This window comes from Numida meleagris, chromosome 3 (genome assembly GCF_002078875.1).
Source record: "Numida meleagris isolate 19003 breed g44 Domestic line chromosome 3, NumMel1.0, whole genome shotgun sequence".
NCBI classification, from domain to species: Eukaryota; Metazoa; Chordata; class Aves; order Galliformes; family Numididae; genus Numida; species Numida meleagris.
Genome location: NC_034411.1, coordinates 67,194,929 through 67,208,764, shown reverse-complemented (window position 1 = coordinate 67,208,764; position 13,836 = coordinate 67,194,929). Strand labels below are relative to the sequence as shown.

General features: G+C 45.5%; 1 protein-coding gene across 1 annotated transcript in view; it reads left to right on the top strand.

Annotated features, from left to right (window-relative positions):
- The window catches only part of FOXO3 (forkhead box O3), an 86,865-nt gene that overhangs the window by 56,905 nt on the left and 16,124 nt on the right, over nt 1-13,836 (top strand). Inside the window, exon 3 of the mRNA XM_021389922.1 lies at nt 11,620-13,051. Coding sequence (XP_021245597.1) covers nt 11,620-13,017 — 1,398 coding nt within the window. The 3' untranslated portion in view covers nt 13,018-13,051. The remainder of the gene's footprint in view (nt 1-11,619; nt 13,052-13,836) is intronic.

Sequence of the window (13,836 nt, the reverse complement as noted above, 5' to 3'; positions counted from 1 at the left end):
TGGCTGTGGGAATGTGTGCCCAGCCAAGGCTGGGACCAGTTTTTTGGGGAAGCAGACATTGGCCTTCCTGTCTGGTTCTGTAAGAGATCTGCAAGGATTAAGGGGTCATCTCAGAGTGCATGCAGCTACTGCAACCCCAAGAAGCATGGAATTTGATTCAACAAGTCAATACTTAAAATTTTCCAGAGCAAGGGATGTTTGTGAAGTGACACTGTCTTGGGGTGCTGAGAGGTTACCTCAGTGCTCATCCTGAAGGACAGGTGATGCAAGGCTGGATTGTGCTAGCAAATAACACCAAACCAGTAGTAGTATTTCTACTGAATTAAGACTTCCAAGTCTGCCTGCAAAGTTTCAGATGCAATTATCTTCTTCTTGTGCCAGCCCTTCCCACTATGGGAGCTTAACCAGACTGCAAACTACAGAGTGTCCTGCATTCTTGTCCTGGTACATCCTGAAGACCTCAACTTTGCAAAAGAGGTCTGAAAACCCATTGCCCTCATGGCTCCACAGCTGCCTCTGAAGAATGACCCAGTATGCCTCTTGAATGATAGAATGCAGAAGTCCCAACACTGACTTCAGGAGGAATGACTCATGGGCACAGGTTCAAATTGGGAACGTGAAAGGCTGCACTCACCCTTCTGCTATTAGGGCTCTAGTGTTGGGTGGGGAGCTCAGAAAGCATGGGGAAGTGCTGGAACTTGTGGACACTGCCTATTGTTAGGCTGAATATTTAGCACTGATGACTGGAGTTGTAGCAATTGCAGCAGTGGAAGTTTCTCAGAATAGGTAAGTATATTTAAAAAAAAAAAAAGAGGCTATCATACCTTTGCATTTACCTCGATTCTGAGGTTGATGGGATGGTGCTGTTGCCAGTTACGTGTGAAACAGGAATGTCCTGCTTGCTGTAGCAAAAGGCTGATTCATTGGCAGCATAATAGGTGTCATCTTCCCTTTTGTCAGCTCCTGAGGTGTATTTTGCCCCTGCAGTGAACAGAAAATAAATTAAAGAGATCCAGTAAAACCAGTAACATGCAAGTCATCTGAGTGAGCTGCGGTTTGGTTCAAGCTGTTTGTAAATGCAGCGAGGTGAGGCTGAGATAAATCTGAGGGGTGGAAGGGGAGCTGAGAGTGAGCAGGGGCAGGCTCTGAACAGCTCCCAGGATGCTGCCATGCCCAAAGCAGGCACTGAGCCATGCCCAAGGTGGGTGAGGTGAATTAAATTTTATGGTTCTCAAAAGATTTTCTCCATAGGGAAAAAATAAAAATGCTATCATCTGGAAGAGTGCAGGCAGCGCACTGCAGTGTGGAAGCCGGAACCCTGTTTTGCTGCTCCACTTTGTGGGCAGGGCTGTTTTGAGGCTGGGTGTCCCTGTCGTGATGCCATGCTCCTGTGGAAGTGAGATGACAGAATAGGCTGGAGAGGAAGTCCTGAAGTGAACCCGTGTTGCTTGTTGGTCTAAAACTAGTGAGAAGTTGGATATTTTTGTCCACTCAGTTAATCTTAGGCATGAGCTTAGTTTGTATCTGCAGAAGGCAAGTCTGTGTGATTTTTCAAATACAGAATTATAGAATTATACAATGGTTTGGGTTGGAAGGGACCTTAGAGTCCACCCAATCCCAAACCCCTGCCACAAACCAGCTCAGAAAAGGAAAAGGCAGGGAGGGAGTGGTGTGTTCTCCAGCTTATAGTTGGGATGAAATGAGAACCTGTATCAGAATGCCTCAAAAGGAAAACTGATTACTTGCTACTTTCAAAAGATATTAATGTTTGATAGCTTCCATTATGCTCTGAGGAGCACTCGGGTCATGTGTTTACTTGTAGCACCATAGCTGCCCAGTGCTGAGTTTGGGAAGAGCAGACATCTTTTTTTCTGCTCGTTCTATTCCTGTGTCTTAATTTGCACCCATGTCCGCGCTGTGGCAGGGAACTTCCCCCAGATATGGGGACTGCAGCTCTGTGAGCCTGGTGTCCCCACAGCTCACAAGGGCTCATGCCCCACAGGACAGGGTCAGACCCTCGGGCGATCACCCGCAGGAGCATCTGCAACCCACTCCGTGCCTGGGGCTGTGGAACGGGAACCTCTGTCCCTTGCCATGCTGGCTGGAGTACATCATATTTTAAAGTGCACTTATTTGTTTTTAATCTGATAATATCTTCTGGTTCAATAATAAACGAATTGCATGCTTAAAATAGCGCAGGAGAGGGGTCCTGTTTCAGATTAGTCACATAATAGAGATGCCCAGGGCTGCTTTGGAGGTAGTTGGAAGGCTTGGTTTTACGAGAAGGTCCTGTGTGCCTGTGCCAGCTTTGGAAGGGCTTACTCAGGCCTGATCAAACTTGCTCTGTTAGTGGTGTATCAGATCCGTTCCTCTATCAGTCGCACGTTAGCCATAACTGTCACCAGATTTGCAATAAAATAGCTGCAGCTCAGCACTTCCAATTAACACAGCCCATGCACATAGCAATCTGTCATTTCAGAGTCAGGCAACCTCAGAGCTGGCACTTTGCAGGGCCGCATGCAGGGCGATGATGCACTTAGGTAAGGCAGGAGCCCTCGGAGGCTTTGCAACACACCCCGACTTAGCTCCTTCTCTGCCACTGTGCAGTGGGATTTACTGGGAGTCCAGTTGTATTTCCCAGGCTTAGCAAGTGTTAAAAAAGTCAGCACATAACCACAAAAACTTCTCAAAACTTCACAGAAGGGTTGAAGTTGGCAGGGGTCTCTGGGTCCATCTGGTCCAACCCCTGCCCAAGCAGGGACACCCAGAGCAGGGTGCCCGGGCGCCCATGGCCAGGCAGCTTTTGGCACCACTACATTTGTATAAATACAGACTTAGAATAGGTGAATCAGCACTGACAAGCTTTTGTCATCTTCCATGGGAAGCTACTATTTTTAGTGAATTATTACAAGCAGTAGCATCACTCACATGTATTTATAAAGGCATGAAAGAACGCCCGTACACGTTTCTAAATAGTCAATGTATAGTAATGGCCATATGCTGCAAGTGAGCAAAAATAAAGCTTCAGCACTCTGGCTTCCAAAACACTGTATGAAGCTTTTGGTGGGATCTTTGCATCTAAGAAATGAAAAGCAGAGGGAAAATTTCTTCTTTGAGTTAAGAAAAACAAACCCAAAGACTTCAGGGTGCCAGCCTCGCAGTGAAATTGCACCATTTCCATTGAGGTCTAACACAGTGACCAGTGAGGTTTGTGAGAGCTCTGCCACTAGCTTCAGGGCTGCTGGGTTGGGTGTGCAATGAAAGCAGCAGCTATTTTTGTGAGAGTTTCTGTGTGGACAGAGTTTGGGTTGATGGGGTGTGTGTGCTTGCACGTCTCTTGGGGCTCCCGGAGGAACAGAGGAGAAACACCATGATTCCCCATTGGAGGTGCTCTACAAATGCAGGGTGGTGCCATTTCCAGAGTCACTACAGAGGGAATGTTTGAAATTCTGGGGTTTGCCATTAAAGAAAAAGAGACGAGATGTTATCTGCTGGCGACACTGCTCCTGAACAGAGATTGTGACTGTTTTGGTCTGGCTCTGTGAAGATCCAACTGTATGTGTTTATCCTGGCTTTTTTGCATGCAACTCCTTGAGTTTAAAGTCACTTAAAAAACAGTAAGTGGCGATGTTTTTTAGTTTTACTAACTGTATTTGTGTCACAGTCAAGCCTGCACTGATGCGCCTTGGGATTTTCACAAATTCAGCACCTTGCAAGGTAATGCCTGAAAGTAAATTCCTGCTCTTAATTAAGTTCAGTCCTTTGATTGAAATTAATTGCACTCCCGAATTTTGTGCAGACATGGTACAAAGCAGGTGGAAGAGGATAAAAAAGGAGGCTCTCAACAAGGTGTCTTTAGCAACTCCTGATGCTGCTGCCTGATTCTGGGTCCCTAAATCCCATTCTAATGTGGAGAAACATCAGCTTTTTGTACAGACACAAATGCTTATATATCAGCTTTGTATATGGCGTCAAATACTTATGTATCAGCTTACATGGGCTGGGCTGCGGGAAGGGAATGTTCTCCCCAGCCCTCTCAGAGCGAAAACAGCTGGGCAGGAGGTTGCTCAGGCGGCTTCTAAATATAAAAATACATTAAAAAATATACAAGTACATGCTGCGTGGCCATTGCCATTGCTCTTTATGAAGTTGGTTACACTTTTCATCCTCAGACCTTGCTCTTTCTTGGCAGCTAACAACATTTTCCTCACTTTCTGTTTCCCTTCTCCCAATGCCCAGTGGAAAAAAATAACTGCAACCAGTGTGCTCAGCTCAGAGCAAAACAAATGTTATTTATTAGAGTCCTCCTGTGGTCAATAGACGTCTGACTATAAAATAACTGGAGATTTTTCTGCTAACTGGAAGTGTGATGCTCTGAGACAATTTCCAGGCAGAAGATATTTTCAGCTGAGCTTTATTTACGTCAGCATAGTGATTTGCAATATTAGTGTTTGCAAGGAGTGAAGCAGCAGTTGTTTTAATTAGACTTTTTTTTTTCTTTTAGCAAAAACATTTAATGATGCTGTGACTAAGTTCCCTCAGAACTGAATGTGTCGAGATGCCTTTTCCTTTAGAAGGGAGAGCTCCCACTTTCTCTGGGGGTATGCTGCCTGCCCTCGTGCAAGGGAACAGCCCCAGGCATAAGGCATGTATCCTGAGGGCTTGTTTTCCCTCCTCTAATTGAGTTCTTCTGTTGTAGTTTAGCACAGTGCAGAATCCTTAGTTTGGATAAGGGGGAGATGTGTGTCATGCTTGCCTATCTGAGCACAGCACCTTTCAGAGTAAAACTCTTCACTGGGCTTAGTGCTCTCCCAAGAAGCTCTGATGTTCTTCACTGCTTCCTGCTCTTCTAGGAGGTAGGAGTGGGTGCAGAGGACTCATTACAGCAAGGGTCTCTTCTAGTAGTTCCCCTGCTATTGAGATCAGAAATGCTTCTTTAAAGAGAGAATGAGAAAGGGAATTCCACAAAGCCACCCTTAGATATCAAGCTGATTTTTTAGGGGTCCTAAACCTGTGAGTTTTAGTTTTTTTCCCCTTCTCCAGCAGGAGGATACGCTTGGTGACCCAGCTCCCTGGAAGTGCCCAGAGAGGTTGTTGAGACTCCTCCATGGAGATCTTCAGAAGCCGCCTGGACGTGGGGCTGGGCACCCTGCTCTGGGTGTCCCTGCTGGAGCCGGGGTTGGGCTGGATGGACCAGAGGTCCCTGCCAACATCTGATGCTGTGCAGTATCAGGGCTGAGTTTGTGTCATCCCCACTTTCTCTCAGTGCTCTCCCCTGTGCAATTTTGCTTCTGCCCAACATCTGCAGTGTGTGCAGATTGCCCTGAAAACTAATAGGTGATACCAGATAATGAGCATCGACAATGTTTGGGCATCAGAAGTGATGTCACTTTCTGGGCGTAATTTGCTTAATGCTGTTTTTCCCCTACAACTTTCATACTTCTGGGAAAATACAACAAACCAAGGTACACATTTGGTTTGTTTCATATTTGGCTTTATATGGAGAACCAGGCAATTAAAAGTTGTACATTGGTACAACATGGCTGGATAGATACTGTGGACAGACTTTCCTTATGTTTTAATTCTCAATTTCTCTGCATTTCCAGAGCACTTTCACTACTTTATTATGTTACATATTTTTTTTCTGATTTACAAAAACGTTCAGGAAAGGTGAGAAGTTCAGAGACTTTGGGCTGGGGATGTTTAAGCGCCTTGAGAAGAGAGCACTGAGCCTTACAGGGCAATGTAGCAAAGGACTATGTGGAACCAACAGATGAGTACTGCCTGAGAGTCTCCTTGTCCAGACTCACAAATTCCTTTTGCCAAAAATTTCTATATAAATGCATACAACAGGCAGTTTTAACTATTCATCATTTTGAAGTCACTGCATCTGTTTTCTTCTTTACTTGCAAATGAATCTAATGGAGGATTTCAAAGCAAGCAAAATGTGAAAAATGGTAGCTGAAGCAAATGTTGAGTTACTTCATGGGAAGGCGCAAGCGCTGCTCTGGATGGTTGGGTAAAAGGTGTTGATTGTTCACAACCTCCTATTTTAGAGACCGCTGAATACAAAGAATGTAGTTTGGTTCATTTTGCTTTTCTTAAAAAAAAAGAACTAATTTTTGGTGAAGGTCCTCCTGAGGGGGATTCATCCCCAAAACGGATTTGTGCTCCACAATTTTGATGATGGTGCTAAGGGTTGGAAACCAAAGGAGCAAGCAGGACCATTGGAAAGCCTGTGGTAAGCTGGAGTTGTAATTTCCATGGCTTCTCCCCAGCGGCATCAGATTTGAGCCTTGCCCTACTGCATGGCCACCAGACAACTTCATATGGTGAAGTTAGAGCGTTAAATATGTTTATAAAGTGTAAAATGAAGTATAGTTCTCCCAAGTGAGCATTAGCAGCAGTTACGGGTCCACAGATAGTGTTTGTTTTTCTCTCATCATTTTGCAGTATCCCAATTGTTAAAATAAACCACTGCTCTTGATTTGTAGAAGTGATCTTTCAGTTTAGGAGCCTGTATCTGAAATAACAAATTAACCACTCACTGCAGAACACCAAAATGAAAACAGAGCAGTGTGTAACTTGGACCCAGCAGCCACCAGCTGCACCTCATCTTGCTAATCTTCAGCCTTTTTTTTTTTTCTTAAAGCAGGGGCTTTTAAGAGTTAAGTTACACAACTCTCTTTTTAAAGTGAGTGGATTCCTTGTGGCGTTGTTGAGAATGATAAATTGATACCACATGTTGCTCCCAGACAAAAAAGACTCTGTGTTGCAGTGGAAGCACTTGCAGCTGGTGTCTGAGTTAATGGCCGGGCTCCACAAGGTAAACACAGTTTGGAAGAGGCTGAAGCAGACGCGGGCAGGAGGAGCAGGGGGGATTTTCTCTGTTTTGAAGGCTTGAGCATTTGCTGTTTTGGCCTGGCCACAGTTGCGTGCTGAAATAACGCATGGCCTAAGCTTTTCCAAGAGACTCATTTATAAGTTTGCACCAAATTGGGTATTTGGCGCCTTGGAAATGTTTGAATGTCCTCTTAGGGAGCTTATATGTTTGCACTTGTACCAAAATACCAAGAGAGATGTGTAATTAGGACATGGTAGCTGATTTCATTTATTTTCATGAACAAAAACATTGCTGATACCCTCAAGGAGTATTCACAAAATTGAGAGCAGTGGAGCAACTGTGACCTTGGTCAGCACTGATGCCCCATGTGGCCCTGGATTTGGGAGAAGTAGCATCACCCCACACATTACTGCTCTGGCTCCTCAGCTGCCATGTGTTGCTAGTGAGACCCAGTGTGGTGGCTGGTCACCTCCTGGCCTGCCATTTCACATCAGCATGCAGCTCAAGGAACACCATGAGGTGTGCGGTGGGGAAAAGTGCTCAGTGAAGGAGGCAATGGAGAGGTGGTGGGCACACCAGCACCCCTTCTCATAATGCCCTCAGCTCAGGGCTCGGTGGCTTGGTTTCCTCACCCCAGAAGCTGTCTGGGGGAAGCCTCATCCCATGATGTCTCAGCACCCATGGCAGGGAGGCTGAGGCAGAGCCCGGCCATCCTGCCCACATGCAGGCCTCACTGCTGTCCCTTCCTCCACTGCCCACCCTGGTGGCACCGTCGCTCAGCCTTGTAATGCCTTCCCGTGACACCTTCCCCTTCTGCTGTGCCTGGATGCACTCCACTCCACACTCTGTGGAGCACTACTGTGCTCTGCTCCCTCCATGTTCAGCTTCCTTCCTCCCCAGCAGGGACACTCCTGCCTGTCCGTCTCCTCTCAGCCTTGCACACCACCTGACATCTGTCAGTGGCATGTAGTACTCTGCACAGATGTATGTTTTTTTTAAATGAGAAATGCCCCATCTCATGTGTTCCTCTGTGCTGGGTCTTCCTCGTCTTCAGGAACAATAACTCCTTTTTGCAGGACCCCGTCAAGAGAGGCTGGGACCCAGCTGGGCACCGTATGGTATGCTCTTGATCTTATCTGCAAGAATCGCAGTCTTGGTAGGGCGTGCAGCTTACTTCAAGTTGGGTATAAATAGTAAAGCTAATAAAGGGAGGAGCTCGTCATATTTCTTTTCTGCTGTGCCCTTGCATGGTCCTCATGTTGTAGCCATCAGTGGTATCAGAGCTCTTTCCAAGGTGTCCGTGGCCTGGCTAGCATCTGTCCCATGTACATATGGTCTCCAGGACAGATTCATGAGTGTTCCTCTGTAGATCTTTTAAGAGTTTCTTGTTGCATTTTGGCCAGGAAAAATTTGTTTTGTTTCAGTCACTGTGCCCTAATCTTTCTTCCAAGTAAGCCGGAGACAAATCCCCATTAATTTGTGCAGCAGCGGGTCCAAATCACAAACTGTACTTTCTTTGCTTCCCCACTTCCTCTGTGGTGTGTCACAAGATCATGTTCCTAATGCACATCCCTATGAGAAAAAGTTGTCCCACAGGATTATCCTATATTTTAAGCAGTCATGAACATTCTCTGATGGTTCAGAAATGGGTAGAAAGCCCAATTATTTCCTTCCAGATTGCAGCCCGGTAGCCCAGCACAACAGCCTTCACTCATTTGAGTTCTGAGTCTCGGTGATTTCTATAGCAAAGTTCACATGTGGATGGATAACAGGATCCAGCCATAATTTGATTTGGCAGGGCACCCAACACATGGAGAAACCAAAAACTGAGATACTGTTGCTGAAGAGGTTAGCATGGGAGGCTGTATGAAAGAAGTGGGTTTTAAGGCAGTGTTTGAACAGAGGGTGGAGATGAGGTACACAGAAATAAATTGGCCCATAATTATGCTTAAGAAAACAGTCTTCCTACAGGAGAAAAGTAAAGAAAAACAGAAGCTGGAGCATAAATGGCATATTGCATAATGTAAAGGAAAACAAACTGCTTGGATTTTTCATAACCACCAATTTTCAGTGCAAAAGTATTATTACACTCTTCTATTATTTTTGTAGTACCGACAGTGAGCAAAAAGATATTATAATAAGAAAATTACTCACGTGCATATGTATGCACATATACAAGAGCCCTCATCCTGAAATGCTCTTCAATTTCACAGGTTTACCAACTGGACATTTAGGATTTTTGCCTGGTTTTAGATCAGATGTTATAATAGTACAGCAGAAATCCATGAGAAGACCAAAGGTTGCAAACTGTTAGCTGATGGTGCTTGGCTGAGTGTTTTTATATTTGAAGCTATGTGGCACGCTGCATATGCCACCTCGGGTGTTTCTGTTCTGTTTTCTGAGATATATATCTATATTTTCATTTGTAGGTATCTATCACTGTGCTATTTATTCTGATATCCGGCATTTTTAGGTTGTATGCATTACAGCGTTTGGTGTGGTGTTCTAGCTCTGGTTGTCGTAATCCTGCCACTGGGAGAGATCCCCACGCACACATTTTCACATACAGTTGCCACAGAGGATGAATGTAAAAGCTGCCTGCTTTGATGCAGTACAAACTGGAATATCAGGAAAGATTTAAAAACACGAAAGAAAACAAAATCAGCAGTCTCCAGGCACTTGGGAAGAACCTGAGAAAGATAGCGGTGGTGCCTGGTTATTAGAAATTAGAAGCAGACTTCTACCAGGTTCAAAGTATCATTTAAAATGTCAACAGCTAAACAATAAAAGGCTCTTTCTCTCCTTAGACAGAAGAACTATGATGCTGCACCTCAATCCAACATACTATAATGGCATTATAGTCTCTTGGAAGTAGACAAGTTTACAGCTGAAACACTAACCCAAACTTGTCTCGAGTATGTCTGCAAAGCCTAGTCTGCTGTTCTGTGCAAATTGTTTAAAACAAAGCAGTTGCTATTTTGAACTGTAGTCAATATGATTTCTCTTTTCATTAAGTGATAATCACAAATGCGTCTGCTGTCTGCGTGTGAGAAGAATTTCAGGCGTGTTTTCCATTTCACAATCTGACAAAAACCACAACACTTAGTGGGAAAAAGGCATCTTATACCGAGAAGAATTGTTTAAAAAAAAGCTGGGCTGTTTTTCTTTATACATCCAGTGTGTCTCCAGTTCACTTATGTCAAACATCCATTTATCCCAGCGCTACAAGCTTTGAGATGCTTGCGAACGATTTGTTGATTGACACATTCTTTGTCCATTTAAACCTGGAATTTCTTCAGTGCTTTGTAAATGAAGGATGCTTACGCCAGATGGATTGGCAGTGCTGTGGTCCCGTTGACTTTGTGCTTTTAAAGCATGCTGGTAGAACAAATGTAATTTTATCCTCTATAGTTGGTATTTGCCAAAAAAAAAAAAAAAAAAACAACAAGATGTGCTAATTTTCAAGTAAGAAAATCCTACTTCCAAAGACATAACAACCAAATAGTTTTCTGCCACAAAAAAAAAAAAAAAAAAACACGCAACTTTTTAAACTTGATCATCTTTAACATGCAGGAATAGCATAACACTTATGTCAAAAGGATATGGCATCACTCCAGAAATCTTTGCCTTGCACATGGGAAAAAACATCCAACCCTCTGGAAGCGTTCTCAGTAGCCAGTACTACTTGTGTGTCCTTTTTTGAGCTGTATTTTAAGCCTAAGAGAAGTAGGATGGGTTGAGTGGGATTTTCATTTCAGTTATTCTGGTATAAATCTGGTGTAGTTTCATTAGGGCTACTGTGGTCTGGTTTTCTCTGCCACTTGTTTTAGAGTGATTATCACTGGTTTGAGCTGGGGTGGCTTTCAGAGTGTGGATGTTGCTGACTTGAGCAAGGCTGTGAATGCGCCTCCCCTTGTGCAGCGTGGGGCATACAACTGTGTGCAGCCTCATACAGCGGCTTACAGGGACAAGAGTATCACTGTGTGCCGTGTCACATCACATTTTGAGGACTGTGAGAATACCATAGTGGGGGGACCGCGGGCCGGCTGCCGTGGTACAGGCGTAATTCTGGTGTGTCTCATTGAGAGAGAAAGCACAGCTTATGCACAATGTGCCCGTGGGAGAGGAGCAGCAGCACACGCAGTTTGCTCAGGAATTAGGATAAATACACAAACATACATGCTGATGAAGAATTAAAAAGACATTTGCCGAGGCTGCAATGAGTGCGACTGCCTCTCCCGTCAGACTTTGGCAGTGACTTTGTAGGTTTTGTTTCACAGAGCTGATGGCAAGATTGCTGATAATGTAGAGGTTTGTCCTGAGTTGAAAGGGGAGAAGTGCAGCTCCCTCAAGTCAGGTACTGTTGAGTGATTTAAGGGCATGAGCAGTGGCCTCTGGTTTCATCCGTATCCCAGGAGAGGGGGGTTCTTGGCAAAGAGGAGCTGGACATTCTGTTCCCTTGTTCTGATGTTCCCAGCTGTCTAGTCTAGCTCCTCACTAGCTCTGTTCCTTAGGATGCAGCTTCTGGGGCATAAGGGTAGGTACCAGGAATGCCAGCTAGTGCAGACATGGCACTTGCTGTATAGAAGCATGCTGGCAAGGTGCTCTCACGCTCCAGCTCTCCCATTTCCATCACCCAAGAAACCACGGTGATGTCCAGGAGGGCCCAGCATTTTGATTCGTGTCATTTTCATGTGATGTTGGTGTTGCGACTGAGATTTGGGGTAGCAAAAGGAGTGCTGATCTTGACATGTTGTTTTCTTCCTTTCCTGCAGAATTCAATCCGGCACAACTTGTCGCTCCACAGCAGATTCATCAGGGTGCAGAATGAAGGCACTGGGAAGAGCTCCTGGTGGATGATCAATCCGGACGGTGGAAAAGTCGGCAAGGCGCCGCGGAGACGTGCCGTGTCCATGGACAACAGCAACAAGTACACAAAGAGCAGAGGGCGGGCGGCGAAGAAAAAGGCAGCCCTGCAGACTGCCCAGGAGGCGAGTGAGGACAGCCCTTCGCAGCTCTCCAAGTGGCCAGGGAGCCCGACTTCCCGCAGCAGCGATGAGCTGGATGCCTGGACAGATTTTCGCTCCCGGACAAATTCGAACGCCAGTACAATAAGTGGGCGCTTGTCACCGATTTTGGCGAGCACCGAGCTGGATGATGTTCAAGACGATGACGCTCCACTTTCTCCCATGCTGTACAGTAGTCCTTCGAGCTTGTCCCCCTCTGTAAACAAACCATGCACTGTGGAGTTGCCTAGGTTGACTGATATGGCTGGGACAATGAATTTGAACGATGGACTGACAGATAACCTCATGGATGACCTCTTGGACAATATAACACTCCCTTCCTCCCAGCAGTCACCCACGGGAGGGATAATGCAGAGAAGCGCCAGTTTTCCGTATGGTTCCAAAGGTTCAGGGCTGGGTTCCCCATCAAGTAGTTTCAACAATGCCGTGTTTGGGCCGTCGTCCCTGAATTCCCTCCGCCAGTCGCCCATGCAGACCATTCAGGAGAACAAGCAGGCTACCTTCTCTTCCATTTCTCATTACAACAACCAGACGTTGCAGGATCTGCTCGCCTCGGATGCACTTAGTCACAGCGATGTCATGATGACACAGTCTGACCCGCTCATGTCCCAGGCCAGCACAGCTGTGTCCGCCCAGAACTCCCGCAGGAATATAATGCTCCGCAGTGATCCCATGATGTCGTTTGCTGCGCAGTCCAGTCAGGGCGGTCTGGTCAATCAGAACCTGCCCCATCACCAGCACCAGTCTCACAACTCTCCTCTTAGCGGCAGCCGTGCCTTGTCCAATTCCATCAATAACATAGGCTTGAATGACTCCAACAGCTTGGGATCCAAACATCAGCAGTCACCTGTCAGTCAGTCTATGCAAACACTTTCTGACCCTCTCTCAGGCTCCTCTTTGTATTCCTCTAGCATGAACCTTCCGGTCATGGGACACGAGAAATTTCCAAGTGACTTAGACCTGGATATTTTCAATGGGAGCTTGGAGTGTGACATGGAGTCCATCATCCGCAGTGAACTCATGGATGCAGATGGGCTGGATTTTAACTTTGATTCCCTCATCTCAGCACAGAACGTTGTCAGTCTGAATGTGGGGAACTTCACTGGTGCTAAACAGGCTTCATCACAGAGTTGGGTACCAGGCTGAAGGATCTTTGAGGACAGGGAAAATGGGCAAACAGGTCAGTGCCCTGTAGATGCGGTAAAATGCTTGGTTCTTTAGTTTTATTGGAGTTTGCACCAACCACTTAATTGTTAGTGCACACTAATAATACTAATTTGGCTTGCAGTGGCTTGCTGTGTTTTGGTATGCAACAGGCGCAACCAAGAAAAACTGGGAGGTGTGGAAGGAAGTGAGGCTAAGCTGTAAAAGCTGTTCAGCTGCAGCACGGTCAGCACGCATCTGATGCTGTGTCCTTCTTAATTTAGGCATAAGAAATGTTAATGACAAATCAGGAAAACAAAGGTGGAATATTTGTGGGTTTTAGGAATCAGAAAGCTCCAGTTTGTCTTCTTTGAAGTTGCAGCAGACAGATTCCTCTCTGCAGCCAGTGGCACACGTAGCCAAGCTGTGTTACATAGGGATGAGGCAGGGGCTTTGCGGTCAGTGGAGAAATATTACTGCTGGGGAGAAGGAAGAGTTTGCAAGATCAGTCCTTGCGCCAAGGATTAAGTGTATGTCACAGAGCTGGACTGAAATAGTTTGCTGCTGTGGTACAGTAACACCAGTGCAATTGCTTGTTTTTATTTTTTTAACATAATTCTTGGTAAAAAAAAAAGTAGCAAATCAAGGCATTATGTGCTGAAATAACAAAAGTAGGATCCTGGTCGCAGGAACATCCTGTTTTAAGTTCTGGAACTATGCAAAAATGGTTGTTTTTAGGTTTGGGTTCTGACATAGGTGCTTTTCAAATGTTGGCTTCCTCACATTTTTTTTCTCCAGATTGCTGTGGTTTTTTTCAGCAAG